We start from the raw sequence: 27,093 nt of genomic DNA on the forward strand, positions 1-27,093 counted from the left end.
GGATCTAGGATCTGGGATCTGGGATCTGGGGAGTATGGAAATTGTGGTTGGTACTCACATTTCGTTCGAGTGGAGTCAGCGGCTGCCATTGGACTGGACTGGACTGCAAACTGCACGCACACAACACACATTATAAATAAATAAATAAAACAGGCTAGGTTTGTTGTAAATATTCATTGAAAAACTGCATGCCGAAACCGTGGAGTGGCTGGCAAGCGCATTTTTATTCAAATTTACAGACATTCTGATCATCAGCAACTGGTTTGGTTTAGTTTTCCGAGAAAAATGTATAGAATCTTTTCAAATTTCAATTGTTTTTATGCTCTGCGTTAGTTCTCCTGCTCTCACACACACTCTCTATGTTTAACTTCGTACATCTTGCTAAATGTTGCATCATAATTTCGGAGCAAAGTCTGCCGCGCTTCAATTGGAGTTGAATTTGTTGTCATTTTGGATGGGTTTTGTGTCAACGCTGGTTTTTGCTTTAAAATTAGGTTTTTAGATGGTACAACATATAAATGAATTTCGTTTTTACAATATCCTTTGTTTTAATAAATACAGTATAATATTATTTAACAAAAAAAATGAAAAATAGGTAAATATAAAAAATCACTCATCTTGGAACGAACTAAATTTTAAGGCCTTCCAAATGAATGATTGCTTTTGTATAATTAATAACAAAATGTACTTTTTTTAGGGCGGAAATTGAGTTCGCTTTTTGTTTAGTGTTTTTGTTTTGTTTTTGCTTTTAAGTTTTTGTTATACAGAGAAAAATCTACTAGACACACACACTACAATATTGTGGTTTTCTTCATCATTTTGTTTAATGTTTAATGTTATTATTATTGTTAAGAGTTCTTAGTCAATATAGGCGGCGAATTATATAGTTATTACTTTTTTGGGATTTATTTTCGTTTTCTTGAGCGCGGCTAAAATTACAGATTAATCTGATCTGACCTTGTTTTTGTGGCTTGATTGGTTCAGCTTATCTTTTAGGTTTTTGTACTTTTTTTTATAGATTTTCGTTTTTATAGTTTTTTATGATTTTTTCAGACGTTTTTTTCTTACCGGGATTTTACATAACTGATATAAGAGCGGAACGAACACGGAGAACATAAATTTTTTACAAAACTAATTCGGTTTCTAATTTCTTTTTTGCTTTTTTGATGGTTTTTTAGTGGTTTTTTTTCACGGTCTCTCACGCAAAAAATTGCTGTCCCATTCCAGATGTGATTATTGGTTTTTTGTGGGTTCGCAATTCTCAAATCATGTTCTCTCTCTCACTGATCTCGAATAATATGATCCGGAACGGCATCAATCTTTTGTATGATGGTCCGCAGCATTATTTTCTTGTTTTTATATATTTTTTTGTTGCTTTCTTGGTAGCTTTTGTTGGTTTTTTCACGTATTTTTTTGTCTGCCGCAAAAATAAATCGAAAAAATTTCAGGCGCCACTGGTCGTGGTCGCCTCTCCTCACAAAACGCGGCGAAAGGGGGTTCCCACCCGCATTTCAATTGTTTCTTAAATGTTAGAACCAGCGCTAATACACGTACGTGTACACGTATGCCAAAATAATTATGATGCACTTTAGCAAAATATACACACACATACATCGCTACCTACTCTAAACGAGCACACAGATGGATCGCTGCTCGCACGACACACACGAAGAAGATGAAGATGTAGATAATCTCCTCCTGCACCCATCATCCGCCTCCTTCTGCTGTTTTCAGGCTCGTGTCTCGTTCTCCGAGGATATGTGTATGTGTTGACTCTCCCGGAGGCTGGATGACGGGCGAACACAGGAGCGTTTGTTGTGTGCCGCGCGGCCTTTTGGTTGTTGGTTCCTTCTTGTCCGCTGCTCCAGTTCCAGCTATGGTCCCTGCTGCTTCTGCTGCTACTGCTGCTGGCTGGCGGCTGGATACTAACATTGTTCGAAAATTGGAATTATGGGTGAAGTGGGCCAGTCCTCTTCCTCCTCGGAGCTAATACTCTCGGTCCTGGAAAGAGGATTTTTATGTGTTGAGTAACAAGTTGGATTTGTTGTAAAAATAATTATTTATTAATTTTTATTTAATTATTTGTTTCGATTTTTAAGAAAATAATATTGTGGCCGATGTATTACGATTTAGTTTTTTATAATTTAATTATTATTTGATTATTTAATTATAAATGATCTATTATTTAATTATTTCTGGACGCTTGTAAGCCTTGTACAACTATACAAATCTTCTAATGAAAATTCCCTAGATCCCCTATTGCATTTTCCTTTTATTCAGGGTGATTGTGCAACCCGCTAGCAATCTTGACGGGCAATCAATTAAACGAGTTCAAGTTGAAGGTCCCCCGAAAAACCCCTCGTAATTAGCAAAAACCTAAACAACAAAAAATCAGCTGATAAATTTGGCAAAAAAAAAAAGGAACCTTTGCTCATGTGCAACTCCGCCAAATGGTGCATTGAACTCTCTAAACTTTTTATGACTAAACCACAAGAACAGCGATAATAGCGATAAGATAGCCACCAAGTCTAAGGGAAAAAGAAAGCTAGAAAACAAACATGAAAATAGAAATTCATTTCAATGACATTGAAACAAGCTGCAGCAGTCTTGTCTAAGTTCAATGTGAGAATTCAAGGACGGCCAACAGCTGTGAGGGGTAAGTATACCTATAGATATAGGTAGGTTCTCCTACAAACAACAAATACCTAGCGGATATATATGTATATATGTTAGCTATACTCCTGCCGCAACCCTCGCAGCGGTCTATGTGCGTGCGAACGATAAGATTGTTGCCGAAAAGGCAGGCAAAAAACAAGGGCAGCGAAAATAAAAAACAAATAGGTATATAAAAGACACACACATAGCCGTGTTTTTATGGGCGAAGAAGGGGAAGGCGGCGGCAGCAGCGGAGAAGTGGGCGAGCCAGCCAGTCTCATGACAATTGTGTTGTTGCTGCTGCCGCTGATAATGGAATCGCTAATATTCTAGAAACTTGTTTACGCCAAAAAACGTTCAGATCGTCATCGACACATTTGCCTTACATACCCAGATTATATACGTACGAAAAATCACTAAAAATAAAGCAGGAATCTAGAGATCCGCAAGCTTTTATGGGGGAATTTTAACAATACGAATTTACTTTCATTGGGAAAATAAGTTTTTCTATTCAAAATTTGTCGGTAGTTATATTTTATTCTTAGTCTTATATCCCTGATAATACTTTCCTTATATTTATATAAATTATAATCTTTAGGAAGCCCAAAAAAATTTATAATATTTAAAAATATAACAACATATATAATCCCAGAAAAACTCACCTCGAACGCAGGCCATCGTCGAGGGCATTGGAGATGCCTTCCTCTATGGTGGGCAGGTCGGAGGAGAATCGATTGATCGGGCGCAGGACGCGCAGCGTGCGACTGGACAACTTCCAGACTAGCCGCTGCTTGTAGGGCGCCTTGTTCTGCCCGTTGTAGTGAGACAGAATGCCCGAAACAATGCTGAAACCGCAGGTGAAAACGCGATCGGGAATCTGTCGGGGAAAGCATATATACATTAGCTTCAGATCAAACCTTCTCCTCACTCTCTCTAAAACTTACCCTCATGTACTGCTGCAGGAAGAGAATGTACTCAAAGACATGCTTAAGCTCCGGACTACCGCGCGTGTACGACTCCTTGATATGGAAATCCAAATGCAGGCAGATGAGCACCAGGGCCAAAGTCGAGGGTGTAATCACGGTGGTCTTCACGTCGCACAGCAAAATCTCCAGGCGATTCTCCAGCTCCTCCAGCTTGATCAGCTGCTGGTAGAACTTGAAGAAGTCACCGCCAATCTCCTTGGCCAAATTGCGGAAGAGGGCGTAGTAGATGCGCAGGTAGCTCACGGATGTGATCGGTGCATGTCCCATCTGGACGCCCAGCTTGTTGGCAATCACGCCGGCCATCCGTTCCAGATCGCCAGCGGTACAACCGCACTGAGGAGGGAAACAATATGTAAGCCAAACTGTGGAGATTTAGAGACAGGGAAAACCCACCTGAGATATTGTAACCAGATCTTCGGCGGGTATGGGCTTCAGGTCCAACTGCTTGATGGCCAAATGGAACGAGGCAACGCTCATGCAGGCCATGTGCTTGGGCTTGACAGCCATGCGATCCAAGAAACGGTCCACCAGGCTCATGGCCGAGAACAGGACGTCGGAGGGTAGCTCATACCACATCTTCAGGCAGCGCAGGACATAGGCGGAACCATCTCGTCCGCCGGCGGTGACCTCGCGCTAAGGGAGAGAGAGAGAGAGAGATTAGGTTGGTCAAGTGATGGGAAAGTTCCCAATTAATCTATTTTTTATCTAATTTTATCGATTTATTTGTGTTTCCAGCCCTAATTCAGACAGTAGACTCACCCTCGAATCCTTGGGCAGCAGCAGCACCGTATGGAACTTGTCCTGCAGGGCATCGTACTCCTTGAGCGTCTCGTACAGCTCGTCCGAGGTGAGGGCGTGCAGTTGATCCTCCAATTTCTTCGATGGCGACGGCTCATTGTTGTTGTTGCCTCCGACGGCACCTGCCACCTCGCCCTCCTCCAGATCCTCGAGTTGTTGTTGTTCATACTTTTGATACTCCAAGCCAGCAGCACCCGGTGTCCCATACCTGCCCTCGTCCGCAATCCTCATCCAATCAGTTGGCATCTCTGCATTGTGGTTAATGCCGTTGGCCAGCAACTTGCCGGCACCATTAGGACCACCAATTGGAGAAGTGGGAACACCGGATACTCCAGCTCCAGTTAGAGAGACAGCAGCAGCGGCAGCCGCCTGGGCCGAAGTTGAGGGTTGCTCGTCATCGACCAGAATGGCATTGATGCTGTTGGCGTCCATGGCGTGGTGGAGTAGTAATCCGTGTCCGTTGTTGTTGGTGGCGTTCTCCTGGTGGTCCTGGTGCGGCAAGTCGAGTCCTGGCATAACCGACGACGACATCGATGTCCTCTGCTGCATCAACTGCTCCTGCTGCCGCGCCGCCTGCAAGTGGCAATAGTAGGCGATATCCTGCTCCCGTTGGCGTTGGTATTGCTGGTACTGGTATTGCTCCGCGTATTGCTGTTGCAGCTGCAACTGTTGCTGCTGAGAGCTCTCCAACTCCAACTCACAATCAACTTCGGCGGCGTATTCGTCGGCGGCAGCAGAGTAGCGTACAGGGACAGACATTGTGAGGGCTGGCCTAGTACCTGTTGTATTTTTATATTTTTTGGTTGCAAATTGGAAATAGGTTTTTTTTAGACACAACGCTTTCGTTAACCTCACAAGGGGTTGCAAAAAGTGTCGCGAAATTGCAAAAAATAGTGAAAAACTAGGCCAAGATATGTAACTCTCTCGCTAAGGGGAGAAGTGGAAAGGAGCAGAATTCTACCTTTCGTTCTCGCTATCCTCTAGCGCCAAATTGTTTGATTTTATTTTCAGCTAACACACAGATCTCAGAGACTTGCCTTCGGGGCCGATATCAGCGAGTCTCTACAGAGGGAAACTCTCAATCTACAGCTCAAGATCTGTGCGGGTTAATTGCAGAGAAAAACACCTTGCACTTCAGGGAGAAAACTGTATCTCTCCTCTATAGAAGTGCCACCGAAAATAAAACGAATCTGTTTGCTACTTGTTATGCACACACTGGTCGCAGAACTCAGGGATCCTTGTCAGAGACGCCCTGGCTGGTTGCAATTCGAAATACCCTCAGCAGTTCAGTGACCTTAATGCAATTCTTTACAACGATTTGCAAACAGCAAACAAACAAAACGAACCCTCGACAATGGTAAGAGACGAGGACTTGATGCGGGCAGTGTACCAAAGGACAAGATCAACGATAGCAAATTGGATTTATCAAGGCTTTAGCTATCAGTCGTTATTGTTTATGGCTTGTCTGGCGTACTCTGATCTTGCACTTGTCACTCGCTCGAATATTTAATGAAAAATATATATTCAGAAATTCGTAAAACCAAATGAATTTCTGTGCAAAGCGCTAAATGGTCTGGTTTATTATGTGTTCGCTCGGTGCTTTTCACGATAATAAACTCTTGCGCTGAGCTAATTTTGTTTATAGTTAAATAGTTGCTTTTTTGAATATCGCCTTGTGCTTAATTCAAATGTGAAAAACTTACGAGCTGCAAAGGGTTGGTGAAATTAAAATATTATTACAGTGTTTTAAAATAAAGAGTCAACGGAATGAGTGTGGCATGCAAATTAATTCAGTAATTATGTGCAAGTGCATTGCACTCCGCCCTGTTTTTGTTTTACTTTCGAAATATTTCGTGTTCAATGCGTTTAACGAACTTTGTTTGCTGAGCCTGTATAGCGTCCGTACACTGGGATAAAATCTACAATGGTTTGGCATTGGAATATATATTTTATTTTGAACAGTAATCATCGACCTTAGGCCACGGCGTGTGACACATTTTTATTCAAATCGCGCGGACAGACACAAGGTTACGACAAGAGGGGCAATCGATGTGGGGCCTCAAGGTAAACCACGTAAATAGATCAAGAAATATGTACGGGCTTCGAAAAACATGAAAAGAATCACACAAGAAACGTATTTTGTATCTTAATTATACAATAATAAAACAGAAAACATTTTGAAGTGCGGATATTGTTAAGTGACCTTCCAAAATCAAGGGAATAATTTCGGAAAATAACTTAAATTTATATTCAGGGTACCTAAAGTACTAACTTTGGATTGTATAAAGAGAGGAATAGGAAAGTATCGTCAAATATTGATCCAGTATCGTTCTAATATAAGGATTTTGTATGTACCTAATTCTAACAAGTCATTACTTTTTGACAACATAAATGCTCTAATAAACCTTTCAAGCCAAAACATAAAGTTTAACAATTTTGTAAAAAGCCTTTTCTATAAAATATTCCCTAACCCTAACAAATAGCAAACAATCTTTAAAAGGGGTAAACAACGCCTCTCGAGAGTGCTTCTATATCTCTTCACACTTCCGCCACACCAGAGTTGTGTGTTCCCGATTAATAAAACTTGAACAAATGAAAAGCACAAATCTACATATAAACACTTGAGCAAACGGACGCCGCCGCCACCATATTGTGCTAGTTTTTAATTTGAACGAAAGAGAGGAAAACCCAGACCAATGGAGATTAAATATAGTGGCTTTCTCCTTCTCTTGCCGAAATAACCAAAACAGAAACTTTAGATTGTGTAAACAATTAGATGATAGATGACATAAACTATGCAAACCCAAACAAATCCCGAAACACTCGAAGAGGAACTAGGAAATGGCAACAAAGCGTAAATAAAGCCCAGACAATTGCCTCCAGATGGTGGTGCCCGAAGACTCCAAGTAGCTGACAGTGATGAGGGATAGAGCTACTATTTATAGATGCAACGAGAGGGAAATTAAATCGTGGTTTTAATGGGAGTTCAGGGAACCGAAGAGAATATGGAATCGGTCTTTAGTTATTTTGCCTTCAGTCATTACGAGTCATCCTCAATCTGCATACGAAAACAACCACAGTTGTGAGGGGTAATTTAAAGCGTTTAACCTGCTTCAGGGCCAACCAGATACAAACAAGGCTGCTTATTAGCAAAACAAACAGCAGCTAAAAGCAACTAAGCTACTACACCAAGTGAATATAATCATAAACGAGGTGAGAAGCACAAAAATGCAGTCTAAGGTCCATTTATAGAACTTCCTTAAAAATATAAAGCTTAAGATCGGTGATCATTAAGTTCTTAAAGATTATAAATTCTCCACAAACCTATACAATTCCCCAGTTTTTCTTGGTGAATTTTTGCTTTTAAAAGTTGAAAGTAAAGCCCCATTTTGATGACTCCGACTCTTTTTTTTTTTTAACATAATCAGGTCAAAGAAACATTCCGACCGCACCCTGAATCATCTTTCAATATGTGAATCAGATGCGGGGCCCATGGATATGACGCATTGGGGAGTAAAAACCAATAAGTAATATACTAAATTCAAACAGAGTTTGTCAGCCAAAGACTTCCGTTTCTTTTGGTTTATTCTATTTATAAAGCCACTGATCAAAACAACCAATAACAATAACCAAACAAAACAAGCTTTTTGGGGCCGCAGCAATTCAAGGTCGCCCACCGCCCACCAGAAACGAGTTTCAAGGGGTAGCAGGCGGAATATCCAAGACTTCAAAGCTGCTGAGTAAGCATGAAATTAGGTACAAGAGATCGCAGCTTAAAGCGCTTAAAAATTAAAGCAGAAAAAAGCTTCTGCTTCCGAAAAACAGTGATAACGGTAAGGCCACAGAGCGAGCTCGGTTAAAGTTCAACTTTTACGCTCTGCTAAAGACCATAAACACAATGACCAAAAGCATAACAATGAGAATTATATGTTGAAAGCGCCTCTGTGCACAGTAAAAAATAAAGTGTAGGTACCTAAAACGGTGGATATTAGAATATCCCAAAGAAGAATAAACTATCTGATTCCCCTCGAAGAGAGTACCAACTCTGTTTTTTATTTCCCTGATAAGCTTATCTTGTAGATATTTTGTTGTTATCATGAGGGTGTGACCAATATTAAAGATTAGATGATTAAGAACAAACATCTGATGATTGTTTTTCTTAGTTTTGGAACAATAACAGATTGTTATACTACTTTTTTCGGGGCGTACCGAAAGCAGAACAAAGGTGGCTATAATTATAGCGGGAACAGCTCACCCAAAACTAAGAAATAAGTAAAGCAAAAAGACCGAAAAAAAACTTGTAGCTAGACAAAATGTTATCGCACTTTTGATCTTAGCCAAGGTTTTATGCTCGACTGCAGTTGGAGGCACAGAGATATACACAGCTCTTAAATCATTTCGTGTATGTAAACACATACAAGCGCATAAATAGCATCGGAATTTCTCAACTGAATTATTTCGTATTCGAAAACTGTTGTTGTTTTTAGTTGTTGATTTGAGTCGTAGTGTTGTTTTTCTTTTTTGGCGCGCGCTCGCTCTCTGCTGACGCAAAGCACGTACGCACACACACAATAGTAAATATGCCAAGAGCTATAGCCATATTTTTTTTACTGTAAAAAATACGAAATAAAGCATACAAAAAATTTCACTTTTTGCCTATTTTCGTAAAAGACGGAAGGCGGCGGGCGGCCGAGACAGGTGTGAAATATTTTCGTAGCTTCTCTTTGTCTTTAACTAGGTAACAACATCGCTCAAATAAATCCCTCGACTGCAATTGAAAGTTTAGGTTTAAGGTGTGGTAAAGACGAAAAACATAAACCGAGATGCGTTTCCAAAACGAAAGTGAGTCCATCCGGATCGTAAACAAAGAGTGCCACTAAAAGCTAAATGTTTTCCCTAGTCAACATATGATTTTTAAACAGACAAAGACAGAGAGAGAGGGCAATTGCTTTTATTTTTTACGCTTTGTTTTTAATTTTTTTCCGAAGAACCAAGCGATCGACAAACGACGAACGGTTTGTTCATTTATCATCGTCATCGACTGATTTTCGTCGGCGATGAAGGTCAAGAAATGACAGACAAAGAGACGGAAAGAGAGAGAGTGTGCAGGAGAAAGATCGCTAAAGATTGGGTAGAAAGAGCAGCGGAGAAGACCAGATTTTTATGGAAAAAAATGGAAACGTGAGTAAAGACAGGCTTCCAATGGGTGAAAGAACGAGTTCTGGATTGTTTTAAAAAGAAAACAGACATTTCAAAATAAATTATTAAAGAATAATACATAAACTTGGTATATTTATGTTTTTTATTTATTTATTTAGTTTATTTTTTTGTAAGAAAATAGAGAAAGTTATCCTACACTCTGTTTGGCTCAATCATTGTTGTTATCTAACTACTCTATCTATAACGTGCATTTTATACTGTAAGGAATAAGGTTTTCTAATTAAAAAACCAGTTATAATCTAAGAGTCATTCCTGGTTTTTCGCTCAAAATAATATTTCCCACCCTTAAAACTGTAAGTTATTTACAAGAAATTTTCTCTTTCTTCACCAAAAACCATTTCTTCTTTTATTATATCCTGACAGAAAACAACCTGAACGAAACACCTCGTAAAAGGTGTTGTCAACCCCTAACAGACCTGAACTCTTCGATTATTTCATGTGTGTCTTAAAAAAGAGGTGCAAAGAACTTTGACTTTGCCGTGGGCTATAATTAACGGAAACATTGGAAATTGCCCAGCCAGTTTTTCCGGGGTGGCTTAGATCCAGAGCAACCCCCAAAAAGCCTTGTATATTCCACCCTGCTGACAGGACTGAGTTTCACAATTTAAATAGTGACCCAGCAGCAGTTCACAGCAAACAATTGGAGCGGGGGAATAATATTATAAAGGAAAGATCGAGCGCAGGCGCAGCAGCAGCTGCTGCTGCAGTGGCATGTGCTGGAAAAGATACGACGAAATTTATCTCTTGGTATCCACGAACAAAAGATAATACGACGTTTCTCGAGGCATTGAAAAAAAAAAGGAAAAGAAAACAAACCTTAAGCGGAAACAACAATAGATATTAGAAAAAAGAGAGGAAGAGACCCGACCAGCGGGCATTGTACTCGAATATATAGCCCATTTGGTAATCGCCGTTCTCTCGCACTCGTATCAGGCGATCGACCTTTGCCGAGCCCGTTTCGCCTTAGTCTAGTTTGAAATTCATGAGCTATGTTAAGTAGAGTCAAAACTATCACTATCAGTCTATTGGCCGTCTCGTCTATCTGTCAATGGACTTCGGTGGTGATTTGCATTATCGACCGATCGTGTGACTGCAAATAATTGCAGTGCACTCAAGCCCCCTTTGGGCATTATCAACGGAAATGCAGTAAAAGAAGAATTTCCCTGACGTAAAGTGAACGTGACCGAAAGCCAGAGTCACTGGAAACAAACGAGGCGAGGAGCGTGCCCAAATGGATGATAAGCGAGTGCTAATCACACGGAACACTGTCGTAGTTCAAAGTCCCAAAAACAATTAACAAAAGGAGAGAGACTCGTAACATAAACTACTAGTAGAATGCAAAGGCTACATTTGTTTAGAGAGGAAATGGTCTCTCTTGAGAGAGACTTGAAGTCTCCAAGGAAAAGGTAACCTTTGGCAGTGATTCACATGTTTTAGGTTTGTAATAAGAAATATATGCCTTTAGTAAATATTAATCATTTGGGAAACATTTCACCGATTACAAGTAATGACTGGTCCGGGCCCTGAATAATTGCAAGAACCTACGCATAATTCCATCTACATTCCCCCGACATATCCAAGCTTTTTACATTTATTATCATGTAGGTTATCGTATTGCCTCAATTACAGGTTGTTTGTACAGCACACTGGCATTATAATACACAAGGTTCTCGGACTGACATTTAGATAAGTGCAATCCCAATGATGACTTATAGCCCGGGGGATTCGCTACGTTATCAATGAGAGTGTTGGTGAGGACATTTCGTAACATTCCATGACGTAAGCAAGAGGCTCGATAAGGCAATTCGATCTTATCGCCACAAAACCCATAGAAATGCCACCAGAGAAAAAGGCAGCTGCAGTGCAAGAAATATAAAGGTACAACACAAGGGCAGCTGCACTCCGGAATATTGGAATTTTTCGTCACCTTTTATAAAATTGAATTAGACAGGAAAAAAAAAAAGAAAAAGGGGTGGGATTCGAAAAGTCGATGGCTTGGCACGAGCTGAAAATACGGGAGAATTACCAGGAAGCGGGGTTAAAATCGGTGCAGTTGAGTGCTTTTCCTGGGTGGCATTCATTCTCTCTCTGAATCACGGAGGGACTCCGATTCGGATTCGGGATGGTCAGCTGTTGTCAAGAGAGCGAGTGTTTCGAGCATTGAATTTCACTTTTGGACTTTGGCGTCTTTTTTTTGGCAGACACCGCAATTTCATGGCAGACTGAAATTCAAGTAAACAGGTAGAAGGCAGACGAATTCTGAGCCAAGGCGCCTTCCTACCGCCAATAGATGACAGATGGAGTCGGGGCCATATAAACACATCACTATTTGTTTATTTTAAACTCGATATTTGAATTTTGTACAGCTAAAAATGCGTTTATTATCATACCACATGTAAGTGGAGGAAGTAAATAGGGGTTGGCAAGCCCAAAATAAATATCCAACAAGAGAAAAGCCTACATTTGAAAATATTGAACCTTAATTAATAAATCAAGAAAGCAAGTGGTGATTAGAAGGACAAAGCCCACCTACGGGTTAAGGGCAAACAGTCTGCCCTCTACCTTTGTCTCGTCTTATTCTTCATCCGCCACAAAAGTTAGGTAGAAAATAGAAGATGGGTACCAAAGAGGAACCTTTTTTACATGTAAACAAGTGTGAAGAGGAATAAATAAAACAACGGTACAAGAGGCGTGATGGCGGAGAAGCCGCAGAAAACACCCACACACCAGCATTTGCATTGGTATGCGTGCGTGGGGGTCGTTTTATGACATGTATTTATTTTACTTTTTTGGAGGCTATGGAAAATATGAAAATCAACAAATTAAGCAATGTTGTCGGTTTCTACGGCTGCGCAACAAATTGAAATCAACAAATATGACCCAGAAAACAAAAAAAATGCTGAAGGTGAAATCAAGCAAAGGAGAAACGGCGGAAAAAACGCACAAAGACGGAATGCAATAACAAGCTGACACTTGAAGTGCGTTTAACCAAAACCAGTTGCGCTTCCGAAATCTACCAAAGATTTTTGAAATAAAAACAAGCAGTTTCAATTTTACTTTGTATTTCATTTTTTGGCTGACGCAATTTCAAGCCCGCGCACGCACACTCGTACAGGCTGCTGCCTTGGTGTGTGTGTGTGTGAATATGAGGCAAAATCCGAATGGGAACACACACACTTGCAAGCCTTTGTTTGCAGCCTGAGTGTGTGTGAGCAGCGGAACGCTGGTAGAGAAACACTACTGATTGTGGGGAGAACAAGAAATGGGGGCGGGGGAGGGAGGGCGGTAAACAATTGACGTAAATTGAAAATAAAGCAAATATGTAGATGTATGCAAATAGGGGGAGGCAGCAATACAGAATAACTTTTCTAGTTTCTAGTCAAAATAAAACAAGTTGCCAAACAAAGGCCATTGCTATGTTGTACTGTACTGCTTGCATAAAAGCACAGCCCCAAACTCGCACACACACAAGGCTGGCAGCATAGCCCCCTGCAGTCCCCGTCTCGCTCGCTCCCTAGCAACGACCTATGAATAGCGGACCCCAAAACCCACTCTCTCAGTCACACACACATACACACACCAGCCAAACAGCTGTGAAACGACTGAGAGTGGAACAAACCCGTAAATTGTTTTTTTTCACGTACGTACGAAATGTATATAACGAATTCTGTATGTATGCCTCGTAATTCTCCCTATTTTCCATCATTTCGCTTGGCAAACAAACAAAAATCATCTGATTAAGCGAGGCCTTGGCTTTCCTTTTTGCAATATATCGACTTTTTCGCCTATTACTTGAATATTGGTGCACTTACGTTATTACAGCCATTTTGTTGTTTTTGTGTTGCGCAGGAATGTGAGATGAACTTTAGTTATTGGCGAATTTTGGCTTCTGATATTGCACTTGAGAATAGTGTATAATTGTTGCTGTTTTAGTTCGCTAAACTACGTTAACTAATTTGTACTGCTGTTTGTTGTTTTATTTGTTGTATCACAATTGGAACTCTCTTCAGTTTTTCGATCGATTTTTCCCACACACCAGTTAAAAAGTGGATGGGGCTTTTCTCCATCAGCTGCGCATCTTACTGTTTCTGCGGTGCGGTCATTTAATCGCGCTTTAACGAGGCCTTGTACATTTTGGATAGCATTTAATCCGCGTTCAATTGTAAAAGTTTCTATTTCTAAGCAGACACTAAAAACGCTCGCGCTCGTCTAAAAACGGTACTTCTTTGTTTGTTGTTTTTTCGATGATTGAAAATGGAATGAAACAGTGTGGCCTGATATGGGCTCTCCTAAAAAATCTCAAAAGTTAAAATTTCCCGCTAAAAAATCCAGATGGAAATAAGGTTGTTGTCAAAATATCAATATTCCGATATTTTTCCTGAAAATGATATCGAAATCGCGATATTTTTTGATCTGGTACTTTTGGTCGCTGAGACCGAGACGTCTGGCAACGCTGGTAGATCGTGCCCGAGCGACCAAAAGTACCAGATCGACGTGCATGAAAAGTCTGGTTACCCGGAAACTAGCGCGTAATTCAAAGGGGGAACTTTAGGTTACCATTTAAATGTTTTAATACAGAAATACTATCGTAAAAAAAGACTACTATTGCTGGCAGAGAAACACTGACTGATTGTAGAGAACAAGAAAAGGGGGCGGGGGAGGGGAGGAGAACAAGACTCTTCCTGTTCTTCATGCGGGAAATGGAAACTTCCTGCATATTTCACTATCAATGCCAATGCAAAAAAAAAAGTACTACTACTACTCTATCTCTATTTACATTTTTATCAACTGAAATTCCATCAAGTGATCGCTGCGTTGCGTCTACTTCTGATTAGATTTTAAACATGAATATTACGCAGCCAGCTAGATTCGAAAGTAACGGGAAGAAGTGCATTTTCCCGGCGAAAGAGAAACTAATTTCTGTTGCCAAGGGAATTTTTACTAAACTCGGAAAGGGGGAGGAGCGATTGGGGTAGGGGGTGAGCTATTTCAGGGTCTCCACTCGCACTTCTAGAAATTGTCGGCAACAACAACCTGTGACACACACACATGCAAACACAGATATGAATGAAATGGTACCCCTGGAATGTTCGTGAATAATTATGCCACAGAAGGTGGTCTTAAGTGCAAATTAAAGCCATTTAAGGCCTGGATTCACCTAAATTTATGCATTTCCATCTGAAAGTTGCCTTAATTTCGTCACATTCACTCACACACACACACACACTATCACACTATGGAAAAAAAACGCGTGGCGATTGATTTTTGGTCTGCGAACAAGTTCGATTTACGCATTGAACAACTCCCGAAATTGATGCTAGGCGATTTAAATTGGTCCGAGTCACTTACCCGGATGCCTCTGTGTTTTGATCAGTATCTGCTTTCTTTTCTTTCTTTAACCAAAAAATATAAACTTATTCTCAAATTGGAATTCGAGAACTGACTAGGGATGGGAAAAATCAATCAAGGTATCGATATATCGATATTTTTGGACTTAATCTGGTATTTTTGGAAAAATTTCACATGTGATATTTTTAACATAATTTTACAAGTTTGGGGCAATCTCATTAAAAATTTAGGTAGCCGCCTTAAAAATTGAGTCATTTTTAATGTATTACATGGTAAAAAGACCTAAACAATTCGAAAATTAAGTGCGACCAGTCCACAAGATTGCCGAAATCCCGTCACCGACTTAAATTTGGTTTTAGTATTTCTCCGCAAAGCCACAAAAGGGAAAGGAGAAAAAAGAAAAGGAAAATCGGGTGGAAAACGGGAAAGAAAACGAGAAACTGCGGAAAATTGTGTTCTTTGGGCTCGCCAAGAAGCTACCACTAAGCAGACAATGAAACTTGTGGAGAAAATAGTGGAAATAACGCTCGAAAGCTGATAGAACGAAGGAGACTTTTGTAGTTTCCTGCCTCTGTGTGTGTGTGGCGAGCAGTGCGAGTGTGTTTGTGCCAGGAAGAAGGGGAGGAAGAGGCGGAGCAGCCGCGGAGAGACTTTTCGCAAGGAAAAGCAGCGAAATTACGCCAGCTTGGTGGGAGTTCGGAGATTAGCAGCAGCACCCCCCAAGCCCACACACACACGCACACCCAGGCGTCGCTATCGGCCGTTTGTTTTGTGCTCAGATTCGCGTGCCGCCTTTGTTTGGTGCTTTTTCGCCTTTCGTTGTCGGTTTTCCGGCGGCCCCCTCGTGTGTGTGCTTCCCTCCACCCCCTCTCTGTGCTCTTCGGCTCCTTGGCGGCTTCGTTTTGTGGCCCTCGTCCGGTTACGGTTTAGCGGCTTACGGTCACGGGTACGGCTCGTCCGAGTCCGGGCGCAGCAGCTCCGGCGGATCCGGTTACGGCGGCGGGGGGGTCAGCAACAACGCCGCAGTGGATGCCCATGCAGGTGGCCTGGGCCTGGCCCAGGACTTTGGCATGGGCGGCGGTCCGGGGGCGGGTCCGCCCACCCACATGTACGGCGCCGTAGCCCCGCAGGATAGTAAGTATTTTCAAGTCGATCTCTGGGTTTTACACACATGTTCGCCATAAGGCGGAACAAAAAATACAAACACTTTATATTTCATTTTTTTTTTTTTTTGCCCAAATTTAATCCCTGAAATCCTTGTCAGATATTGCTGGGAATTAAATTCAAAATTTTAATTAAAAAGAATTTAATTGAACAAATTCTAAACAAATCAAACTATTTAATGCAGAAGCAATAATTAATTAATTCAAACTAAAACAATAAATATAAGGCTTTAAAACATTTTATGAAAAAGATTAAAACCTTACAGAACAACTAATCCCTTTCCTCCCGCAGTAATTGTCCGGGACATGGTGCAAATGCCCCCGCCGCCGCCCTCTAATGCGCCCACATCGGCGGACGCCTGTCTAAGCATTGTCCATTCGCTGATGTGCCACCGGCAGGGCGGCGAGAGCGAGGGATTCGCCAAGAGAGCCATCGAGTCGCTGGTTAAAAAGCTGAAGGAGAAGCGCGACGAACTGGACTCGCTGATCACGGCCATCACCACAAACGGAGCCCATCCCAGCAAGTGCGTGACCATTCAGCGCACGCTCGATGGACGTCTGCAGGTGAGGTAAATGGACGCGCGTCTCTTATCGGGGATGAGTGGCGTCCGTGCGGGTATTTTCGGTTCCGAAGCAAACCTGGGAAATGTACGATTATCACCTTTTCCGTTTCACTCTTACTAGGTGGCCGGTCGCAAGGGCTTCCCGCACGTGATCTACGCCCGGATCTGGCGCTGGCCGGATCTGCACAAGAACGAGCTGAAGCACGTCAAGTACTGTGCCTTTGCCTTCGATCTCAAGTGCGACTCGGTGTGCGTGAATCCCTACCACTACGAGCGCGTCGTCTCGCCGGGCATTGATCTGTCCGGCCTCAGCCTGCAGTCGGGACCCAGTCGCCTGGTGAAGGACGAGTACTCAGCCGGTCCGCTTGTCGGTGGGATGGATATCGATGGCAATGACATTGGCACCATACAGCATCATCCCACGCAGATGGTGGGTCCCGGCGGCTACGGTTATCCACAGGGACCTGGTGAATATGGTAAGGAATATGGTTTGTTTTTTTTTTTTCTTTTCTTGGCTTGATTTTATTAATTTAATAGATTTTTGTGTTTTTTTTTTTTATTTCTTTTGTATTTGTTAACGTTTTGTTTCTATTTTTGGTTCTTTTCATTTCGTTGTTATTATTAGTTGGCGATCCCTTGAGTGCAATGTTTCCCAGCGGCCGTACAATACCGAAAATTGAGCCGCAGGATGGTGTTGTGGGTTCGCGCAGTTCTTGGATGGTGCCACCTCCACCACGGCTCGGCCAGGCCTCCCAGCAGCAGCAGCAGCAGCAACAGCAACAATCCCAGCAGCCACAACCCCCGCCGAACCCTCAGCAGCAGCAGCAAACCCAACCCCAAGCCCAGGCTGCCGCACATCCGCTCTGTAAGGACCAATAAAGTCCTTGATAATCAATTAAGATAACCTCTTAAATCCCTTTTATTTTTTAGTTTTGTTCATTTGTTAGTTCATATTTCGCCCTAAGTTTCTCATCCTTCTTCCTTAAACTTTATTTACAGCCGTACCTCATGGCATGCCGAGCATGCCTGGCCCCATGAATCCTGTAATGGCGCCCCCACCTCCGCCCCAGCAGCAGCAGGCTCAGAATCCCCAGGGCAATGGGGTGCACCATAACCAGGCTAATTCCCCCACAGATCCCGCCACCGCCTTGGCCATGCAACAGCAGCAGCAGCAACAGCAGCAGCAACAACAGCAGCAGCAGCAGGCGGGGGGTGTTCCCAATGGAGGTGTTAATAGCAGCAATGGGGCCACTGGCCCTGGACAGTACTATGGCCAGCCGCCGCCCGGCAGTCAGATGCAAGGAGGGGGAGGCAGTGGCTCGGTTCCGTCCACTGTGCATGCCCAGCAAAACGGCTATGTGTCACAGTCGGGACCTGGGGGAGGCACTCCATCCGTTGGTGGCTTTGGCGCTGCTCCAACCAACGCCCAGCAGCAGCAGCAGCCACCGACTGGAGTGCAGGCCAATGCGGGATCTGCTGGTGGTGTGGCAGCTCAAGCTGGCGGGGGAGGTGGTGCAGCAGGGACCTGGACAGGTCCCAATACACTCACCTATACGCAGTCCATGCAACCGCCCGATCCGCGATCCCTGCCAGGAGGATTTTGTAAGTTTTTATTTCATAATTCAATCGAATAGATTCAATCGGACGATTGAATATCATCCTGATAATTTTTCTTTTTCTTCAGGGAACTCCACGCTCTCAGGTGACCTGGGTTCGCCGCAACAAACCCCACCACAGCAGCAGCAACAGCAGCAACAACAACAGCAATCGCAGCAACAGCCACGTCTCCTTTCGCGCCAACCACCACCGGAATACTGGTGTTCCATAGCCTACTTCGAGCTGGACACACAGGTGGGCGAGACCTTTAAGGTGCCATCAGCGAAACCGAACGTCATTATCGATGGCTATGTGGATCCTTCCGGCGGCAATCGCTTTTGTCTGGGCGCCCTCAGCAATGTTCATCGCACTGAGCAATCGGAGCGAGCCAGGTGGGGTTCTTAAGGATTTTTTATTATGTACTTGTTTATTATTTATTATCAATTTTTAGGCTGCACATTGGCAAGGGCGTGCAGCTGGACCTGCGTGGCGAGGGCGACGTTTGGCTGCGCTGCCTCAGCGACAACTCGGTGTTCGTACAAAGCTATTATCTGGATCGCGAGGCGGGTCGCACGCCTGGCGATGCCGTGCACAAGATTTATCCGGCGGCCTGCATTAAGGTGGAATATAAATAGAAATATAAACATAAAAAGCCTGCTTATAAACTCTGTTTTTTAGGTGTTTGACCTGCGCCAGTGCCACCAACAGATGCACTCACTGGCCACCAATGCCCAGGCAGCGGCCGCAGCTCAGGCAGCAGCCGTGGCCGGCGTGGCCAATCAGCAGATGGGCGGCGGCGGCGGTGGCGGTGGTAGAAGTAAGTTTTTACACAAGATAACATTTCAAGAACTAATTTAACATTTAAAATATTATTTAAGGCATCACTGCAGCCGCTGGGATTGGTGTGGACGATCTGCGTCGCCTCTGCATTCTGCGGCTGAGCTTCGTCAAGGGCTGGGGACCTGACTATCCGCGACAGTCGATTAAGGAGACGCCCTGCTGGATCGAGGTGCACCTGCATCGCGCCCTCCAGCTGCTGGACGAGGTGCTCCACGCCATGCCCATCGATGGGCCGCGAGCGGCGGCCTAATCATCTACGTTTAGGATTCAGTTAAGGGCAGCTTTCCGGTCTTCATTTGCACGTTTATGTTTCTTTGCCTTTGATTATTTAATAATAATGATTTTTATAAAAAATTAAAAATTGAACAAGTGGGCGAGCAGTCTTAAGTACGCAGCTAAGCATCTAGTTTTATGTACAATATATTTAAATATACAAACTTACCCGCACACCCACACAGCGACCATTGACAAGGCGGCAAGTGTTAGTTCGGTGCCCATTTCCTGCCACGCGAATCACCACCAGAAACATACACACAGCATTGCAACAATCATCCAAGCCAACGGGCGAAACAAAAATAAGAAAAAAAACATCGATGCACACATAAATACATACATATGATGTAAAATGCAAACGTACACACATAAGGCAAAAGCAAAACAAGTAGTTGTAATATAAGTGTAATAAACAGAGCATAAACGAACGAGTGCATGCGTTTTTTGAGTGTAGTTTTTATACCCTTGCAGGGTTTCCAATGAAGGAATCCTTTTTAAAAAGTCGTTGGCCCATTTTATTAATTTAAAAAATCTCAAAATCGAATAACAAAACACATTCTAATGGAAACAAATTATATATCCCCATTCCCTAATAGCTTCCTATGCGTAGCTCCACCTGCTGGTCCAGCCAGCTAATCCAGTCCGGCGTTATCGGGCGCTGCAAGGTGATCTCGTGGAAGACCTCCACTCGACACGTTTCCACAAATCGGAAAGTCTCAAAGAGATGAACTGAGGCACTGTTGTCCATGTCAATTTTGACCTCGAACTTGGCCAGCTTGAGCAGATCCTGGGACTGGGCGTACTTGAGCATCAGGAGCATGGCCTCACGACCATAACCCTTGCCCCTGGCACCTGGCTCGGCAATCATGATTTCCGCCTCGGCCACTTGTTGATCGCTCTCTGGATCTGGATGCAGGAAGAGATTTGTGTCGCCCACCATGGCGGCAATTTCGTCCTGACTCTGGGCGTAGATGGCGGCATCAAGGATAATGAATGTGAGTTTGTCGCTGTCCTCGCGCCAACTCCTCTGCATCTCGTACTCCTCGTCCAAAGACAGCTCCTCGGAGGCGGTCAGTTGGCGGAGGGTCTCGCAGCTCATCCAGTCGTGGTATTTGGGCACATGGCGGGCTTCGTAGGGAACCAGGATGACTTTACGACCCAGTATTTTCGTTTTTTCATTCAAACGCATCTCGTGGGAACTTGGGCCTTGGAAAACTGTACAATTTGTGAGGGCTGTGGGCTTGTTTACAGAATCGAGATGTTCTGGCTTCCATATTCTCTATTTTCTTAAATATCCCACATTTCTGGGTTGACTTACTTGTATATTATATCTATTTTTTAACATTTTTATATTTACATTTTCCAATTTTTAATTCTTAACTAGTAACTCCGATTTCCAGCCAATCGAAATCGAATTCGGGAACGCCTCCGACAAAACAGCTGTTAGTGATACCAGATCTCGGATCCAGTGAGCGGTCACACTCATAGAGTTGCCAGACCATCTTATGGACTTTATGGGCGTACTGCTTGCCCGGCCGAGTTGGCGTTGCCACTGTTTTTTGGAAAATGGGCGTGGTTCCGCCCCTGGTTTTTTTTTTAGGAAAAAATGGAGCTGACTGGATCCGCGGAACCTCTTCACCGACATTGCCGAGCCTGCGGCAAATTCATCTTCTGCAAGAATCCGCGGAACCTCTTCACCGAACCTCACTGCATACAGCTCCACCAGATCGAGGCAATAACGGGACTTTATGTGAGTTTTCGGCGTCAGTCCAGCTGACACGGTCAGACAGGCTGATGAGTTTCACCTAAAACTTGACTTATCGGCAGTTGCTGGAGGGTTCCGAGCTCGATTTCCCCGTCTTCATTTGCGGGCCTTGCGAGGTGTCGCTGCGGGAGGCTGTACGCTTTCGGGAAAGGATCATTCTTACCCAGAAGACACTGCAGAGCAGTCGCGGCGCTCTAGTGGATGAAATCGAAGAAGGAGGCGATCTGCAGGATGTGTCGGAGCAGCCCCTGAAGGACTCGGTCGAGCTAGAGGAAGTGGACCAGCAGGAGGTGCTTAACCTGGAAGAAATCACACAATATGAGGTTACAGAAGAGCAGATATTTGATGCAGTCGGGGAACTACCCCTTGAGGAGGCGGACAAGAAGGTAATCCCGGAGGAGGCTAAGGAGAAGAAGCGGGAAAAACAGAGGGAATCCGTGCCATCAAAAGCCCCTCGCCATCCCTACACATCTGTGACCTTTGCGGACAACAGCGACGCCCGAAACCAGCCCCGCGTTCAATGGGACAAGCTCACCGAGGAGGAAGTGGTCGCCTTGAAGCGAGAGCGCCGCAAAAGGGACTGTATTTGTGAGCAGTGCGGTCGGCACTTCTCCTGTCCCAGCAACTTCAAGGTGCACCTGTTGCGCCACACCGGTCTGAAGAGCTTTGCCTGCACCGAGTGCCCCCAGAAGTTCTACACTGCCCATCTGCTGAGACGGCACCAGGACATGCATTCCGGCGAGCGTCCGTATCCCTGCCAGTTTTGCGAGATGACGTTCGCCAATACCAGCGTGCGAACGCGGCACGAGCGCATGTAAGAGGGTTATTTTTTACGATTTTAATAGTTTTTGTATTTAAATCCTTCGTCATTCCTTCCAGTCGCCATACAAATATCAAGCCCTTCAAGTGCACAGAATGTGATAAAAGCTTCGCCGTGAGCGGCAAACTCCGGGAGCACATGCTCACGCATACGGGCGAGCGAGCCTTTCAGTGAGTATAACCTCCTTTAAAGTGGGATTAACCCTATGATAATCCCGCCTTCCAGCTGCGAACCCTGTAAAGCCTCGTTTGTCCGACGCTCGCATCTCTTGGCCCACCTCCGTACCAAGGGCCATGCCCAGAATGCAAGTGTCCAGGACTCGGCCTCCAAGGCAATGGATCTCGACGTGGAGACGGTGCTGACCTCGTGTATAGATCAGACTTAGTGATCCGGAGAAAGCTTTTAAAATAAATGAACAACATTACATTTTTTTAAATTAGACCGCCGTTATCGAATACTCCACTATCGAATACTCGATAGTTTATGGCTCTTGAAATCGATAGGCGATAGGCGCGATAAACGCGTCTTGCAAATTTTTGGTAAAACAAGAAAATCTGTGATTTTAATAATTTAACGCTACACAAGCCAGTACACAGTGCACACTAGCTCCGAATAGCTCCGGAACTATAACATCTTGCACCTACAGTTAACCAGAGCTTGCAAAGCTTCTGTGCCTTGTCGTCACGTGCGGCATTTGCACAAACTTGGCATTTGTGGTTTTATTGTTCTTGCCTCCAAGGACCTTGAAGGAGTGCCTGTGCCTTGGTAGCTACTTTTGCCCTGGGATTTTGTCAAGCAAACGGGACAGAATCCATCGCGAAAGACGCAGCCTAAGAGCCAAACAGAGACAAAAAACACAACCGTAAGAATCGCGAGTGGGAAAGAGTGGGACGCGGTGTATCCGGCGCGGGGCTTCTGGCTTAACCAATGTGGCACTTCCAATGAGGAATCAATTGCAAGTCGTTGGATGCTCTCAGTATTGGTTATTGGCGAGATTGGCCCCCAGGCAGCTATAGTTGTTGTTCCGCTTAGTCCGAGTAATTTTCCCCCAATTTAGTTGTCGCACCACTCGTAAATGTCGGAGGCGGTAGAGACCAAGCCTGCGGTGGCTACATTTCCAAAGGAAACCACCGGACAGCCACCAGTTTGCAAGCGGCCACGGCTGGAGGATGAGGAACAGGAGCTCAAGGTGGCTGGGTTCTCGCTGAGTGCCATCGAGGAGATGCGTCAGACGCGGGACAATGAGCTCCAGAGCGAGCCCATGGACCAGCAGCTCCGGCAGTTTCAAGTGCTCGACGAGGTTGGCTATGCCAGTGATGAGGCTGATGATTCAGGTGAGTTAAGGATGGGTTTGGAAATGGAATTGGATGATTTTTGAGATGATATCATAGATTAAGGGCTAGGAATTGTTATTCTTTGACTATCTAAATTTATCTTTCATTGTCTATCTTAGGATTATTTTTAAGTAGAGAATGTTGGATTTTTGTTGGGTTCTCTCAATGCAAAGTGCAAGCAATAGCGAAGGCGATTTCTGATTTTGTAAGATTCCCCCCGATTGTTTCCTGTGCATTGCCACTTCATTATCTCGGAGAAATCACTGGCTTTATCATTGTGCAAATACAGGAGGCTGATAGATAGAGAAGCAGGCAGGCAGCCTCAGTTATATTTCGGATTCCTGTGGCTCAGGTGGCTCTGTGTCTTGTGGCTGGCTGTCATGCGAATGATACCAATTATCCGGCTGGATTGGCCAGCCAAGTCAGGTATAGTTCTGTAATACAGGAGGTCACATGTTTATTTATGTAGATTATCATGTTTATTATTACTCATCTAACCATTCGTCTGCTTAAATAAAGAAATTTCAACCGAACTGAGAGTGGATTTGAGTGGCGTTCCTAGAATATCAGAGTTTCGTATTTTCATGCAAAGTCAAGGTATCTTGGTATCATACCCAGCTTTTATAGTTAAATTTGATAGATTTCAAGGCGAATAACCAGTATAAAAGCAAAGATTCTTTACTCCAAAAATGGTTTCTTGCTGTCGTTTAATGTTTACCTCAGATTCCTACCTTTAAAGTCAATTATTAACCCCGATCTATGCAATGATTAACTGTTAAACAGATGCCAGCGACAAGTACGCAGGTGAAGATGGCGAGGACGAAGAGGAGCCGGCCGATGGCGAGGGCGAGGAATATGACTCTTCCGAATTCGATGACGAGGAGATCGAGAACCTGCTGGACGAGAAGCTGCCCGACGAACTGCGCGACTCCAAGCGACCCAAGTACGAACAGCGTTTCAAGACTGTGCTCGAGGGTAAGTAAGAGATAGCTCACTGCAGGCTCACAATTAACCCTTGGGTAATATTTCCAGAGAAGCGCCTCAATCACTTTGAGGTGTTGCCAGAGGGCTGGGTGCAGGTGACCCACAACAGCGGCATGCCGCTCTTCCTGCACCGCAAGACACGCGTCTGCAGTGCCTCAAGGCCTTACTTTCTGGGCACGGGCAGTGCCCGTAAACATGCTGTGCCCTTGGGAGCTATACCCTGCTTGAACTATCGCAGAGCTCTGGAGGAGGAAACCGAGGCGGAACAGAGGAAGCCCACAGAGGAGTCTGCGGCGCCAGTGGGCGTGTGTCCCATAACAGGGGCCACAGCCACAGAAGCAGCTCCAGCTAAAGTCATGGATGGCAAGGAAAACGTAGCAGAAGATGTCGATATGAAACCCGATGGCTTGACAGCTCACATGCCAGCCGCCAAAATAGTCACCGTGAACGAGAACACACAAAAGGAGTCCATAACCCCAGACCAGCTGAACAGCTATTGCCAAAAACTCTTCAAATTCAAGGTGATTCGTGTGCTGCGATTCCGGAGCTGGAATGCTCGTCGCAAGTTCATCAAAAACCGCAAGCACATAAAGAATATCCAAAGGCCCACGCTGCCCGACGGCACCAAGCTGATCAAGTTCCCCATTTTGGCCGCCTCCGGCGACGGCGGAGCCATGAATCCGCGTGGCCGCAAAGAGTGGATCATGAATCCCAATGGCAAGAGCTTCGTGTGCATACTGCACGAGTATGTGCAGCATGCTTTGAAGACCCAGCCCACGTACGAGTTCAAGGAGTTGCAGAATGCAGCAACTCCCTATTCGGCCACCGTTTCGGTGAATAATCTCAAGTACGGCACTGGCTATGGGACCAGCAAGAAGCAGGCCAAGTCGGAGGCGGCTCGCGAGACCCTGGAGATACTCATACCCGATGTCAAGGACAAGATAACGGGCAACAAGGACCAGAAGAGCGGCAGTGCCAAGAAGGCGCAGAGCGATTTGTCTGTAAGCTTTGCTCTTTTCCTATTTGATTTTTAGTTAAATATGTACCCCTTTTCTTGAAGGTTTTTGACGACATTCGCATTGAGGATCCGCGGGTCACCGAGTTTTGTAATAAAACCACAGAGCCATCGCCTAATGCCATATTGCTGACGTGCCTGCAGCGCAACTACGGCAGCGATGTCCAGATCAGCCAGGAGATCAATCGGACGCCGAACAACAAGAATGAGTTCACCATGACTGTGGGAAAGCACACCGCCAAAGTGGTGTGCAAGAACAAGCGCGAGGGCAAGCAGCTGGCCTCCCAGGCGATCCTTCAGGTAGGGCCCCCAATATATTTTTTAAACAGTTGCTAAACTCACCCGAAACATTGCAGATCTTGCATCCTCACATCATGACCTGGGGCTCACTGCTCCGGTTGTATGGCAACAACTCCATCAAGACCTTCAAGGAAAAGAAACTGGAGGAACAGGAGATCACCGTGCTGCAGAGCAAGGCTGCTGTGAATCAACCCAACTATGCCATTCTGGACAAGCTGAAATGCGAGATGCTAAAGCTGTGCGCCAAGCAGGAGAGCGTCCTCACCAAAGGCACCTTTGTCCCGCCCAGCGACGTCGATCTACCCACATCTTCGGGCTCCAATCTAAACAATGTCGAGCTTTAACTCAATTCTCTCTACACTTCATTTGTGACAAATAATTATTAGATTTTTTCTCTAGAGGCAATAACGAACTGACTTTACACGGCCTTAAGTATCGCAGCATTAGTAGCATGTCATTTTCCATATATATTATTATAAGCTTCAGTTTGGAGGAAGGGTTAAGAACGTTGCTTAAAACTAAATAAATTACATTCAAAATAAATAAATAAAATGTCTTTGTATTTGGATATTAAAAACTGTGTCAAAACGAGTTTAAAGATAGTTTAAATTTATTGTGGAAAATAAAATTAAAAAGGCGAACAATTTATGTTTTTAAATATTAATAAAATCAATAACATTTTCAGATATATTTTAGTATAGGTATTGTTTTTATTAACATACAATTTTTTTAAGTTTTTTTTTACTTTTCATTAGAAAATTTTCTATTTTATGCTTTTAGCTTAAAAGAACTCATATTATATCCCATATACTTTCAAGTTTCAAACTTTAAAAGCAGCTGCATAATTTATTCCCGTTTTCGCTAAAGAAAAACAGCAATTTATCAATGTTTACGCAAATATTTGATTAGCTAATTTGGCCATAAATCTTGTCTTTATCAGGTCCGTCGGGATGGCTTATGTTTTTTTTTAAAGAAAATACTCTCGGAAACTAAGTAGTTTCCGTTTAACTTTAAATGATTTTAATCAAAAATAAACGAGCATAATTAAATTAAACATTTGTCAACAACTTTAAACATAAATTGTGGGCGTTAAAATGTGAAATTCAGGATTTATTTCCTTTTACTAGACTCTCCAGCAATTATTTATCAATGTTTATGCAAATATCGCCCATTTTTGTTTAGCTAATATTCCCGTAAATCTTTCCTAATCATTTCGCATCGGCTGCCATGTGTGTTTTGCTCAAAAACAAACCATTGACCTTTAACCAATTTCGGCAAAATGTTTAAAAACTCATATAAAAATGTATAAAAAAAGAATGAAATATTTACTTGGTCATTAGAGGGGGGTGTGGGTCTTGGGGCCTGGGCAGGTGAGCAGATGTAAATATTTAAAACGCAGGCAGGAGGTGTGTGTGTGCGTGCAATTATTTAA

At 43.7% G+C, this 27,093-nt stretch overlaps 5 protein-coding genes across 9 annotated transcripts; 3 read left to right on the forward strand and 2 right to left on the reverse strand.

Annotated features, from left to right (window-relative positions):
* Positions 1 to 159: 159 nt before the first annotated feature.
* Positions 160 to 15,136, reverse strand: CycG (cyclin G). 2 transcript variants are annotated; one of them, XM_017181384.3, is made up of 6 exons: positions 15,009 to 15,136; positions 4,401 to 5,218; positions 4,035 to 4,274; positions 3,600 to 3,974; positions 3,318 to 3,532; positions 160 to 2,001 (listed from the first exon to the last, which is right to left on the reverse strand). In XM_017181384.3, exons 2-6 carry the CDS (start codon positions 5,196 to 5,198, stop codon positions 1,926 to 1,928), a joined length of 1,704 nt encoding a protein of 567 aa, XP_017036873.1. In that variant the 5' UTR covers positions 5,199 to 5,218; positions 15,009 to 15,136; the 3' UTR covers positions 160 to 1,925. The 2 variants fall into 2 exon arrangements, with proteins under 2 accessions (XP_017036873.1, XP_017036874.1); XM_017181385.3 differs by lacking the exon at positions 15,009 to 15,136 and adding an exon at positions 13,472 to 13,903.
* A 182-nt stretch (positions 15,137 to 15,318) lies between these two features.
* Positions 15,319 to 19,871, forward strand: Med (Smad/Smad4 homolog Medea). The gene is made up of 9 exons (XM_017181393.3): positions 15,319 to 16,142; positions 16,464 to 16,735; positions 16,856 to 17,210; positions 17,360 to 17,599; positions 17,734 to 18,336; positions 18,419 to 18,722; positions 18,782 to 18,950; positions 19,009 to 19,147; positions 19,209 to 19,871. Exons 1-9 carry the CDS (start codon positions 16,079 to 16,081, stop codon positions 19,418 to 19,420), a joined length of 2,358 nt encoding a protein of 785 aa, XP_017036882.1. The 5' UTR covers positions 15,319 to 16,078; the 3' UTR covers positions 19,421 to 19,871.
* A 63-nt stretch (positions 19,872 to 19,934) lies between these two features.
* Mnat9 (microtubule-associated Nat9) lies at positions 19,935 to 20,862 on the reverse strand. The gene is made up of 2 exons (XM_017181399.3): positions 20,762 to 20,862; positions 19,935 to 20,683 (listed from the first exon to the last, which is right to left on the reverse strand). The coding sequence occupies exons 1-2, from the start codon at positions 20,786 to 20,788 to the stop codon at positions 20,033 to 20,035; spliced, it is 678 nt and encodes a 225-aa protein (XP_017036888.1). The 5' UTR covers positions 20,789 to 20,862; the 3' UTR covers positions 19,935 to 20,032.
* A 187-nt stretch (positions 20,863 to 21,049) lies between these two features.
* On the forward strand, positions 21,050 to 22,467 carry LOC108084976 (transcription factor Ouib). Its single transcript, XM_017181398.3, has 4 exons — positions 21,050 to 21,193; positions 21,271 to 22,022; positions 22,088 to 22,198; positions 22,254 to 22,467. Exons 1-4 carry the CDS (start codon positions 21,050 to 21,052, stop codon positions 22,411 to 22,413), a joined length of 1,167 nt encoding a protein of 388 aa, XP_017036887.1. The 3' UTR covers positions 22,414 to 22,467.
* pasha (partner of drosha) lies at positions 22,450 to 26,188 on the forward strand. 4 transcript variants are annotated; one of them, XM_070287536.1, is made up of 6 exons: positions 22,450 to 22,567; positions 23,086 to 23,362; positions 24,146 to 24,337; positions 24,395 to 25,347; positions 25,407 to 25,661; positions 25,718 to 26,187. In XM_070287536.1, exons 2-6 carry the CDS (start codon positions 23,104 to 23,106, stop codon positions 26,003 to 26,005), a joined length of 1,947 nt encoding a protein of 648 aa, XP_070143637.1. In that variant the 5' UTR covers positions 22,450 to 22,567; positions 23,086 to 23,103; the 3' UTR covers positions 26,006 to 26,187. The 4 variants fall into 4 exon arrangements, with proteins under 4 accessions (XP_070143637.1, XP_017036885.1, XP_017036884.1 ...); XM_017181396.3 differs by having other exon boundaries at positions 22,483 to 22,890; XM_070287537.1 differs by lacking the exon at positions 22,450 to 22,567 and adding an exon at positions 23,482 to 23,788 and having other exon boundaries at positions 23,224 to 23,362; positions 25,718 to 26,188.
* Positions 26,189 to 27,093: the final 905 nt, after the last annotated feature.

The sequence above is a fragment of the Drosophila kikkawai genome, chromosome 3R, assembly GCF_030179895.1.
Source record: "Drosophila kikkawai strain 14028-0561.14 chromosome 3R, DkikHiC1v2, whole genome shotgun sequence".
Taxonomy (NCBI): Eukaryota; Metazoa; Arthropoda; class Insecta; order Diptera; family Drosophilidae; genus Drosophila; species Drosophila kikkawai.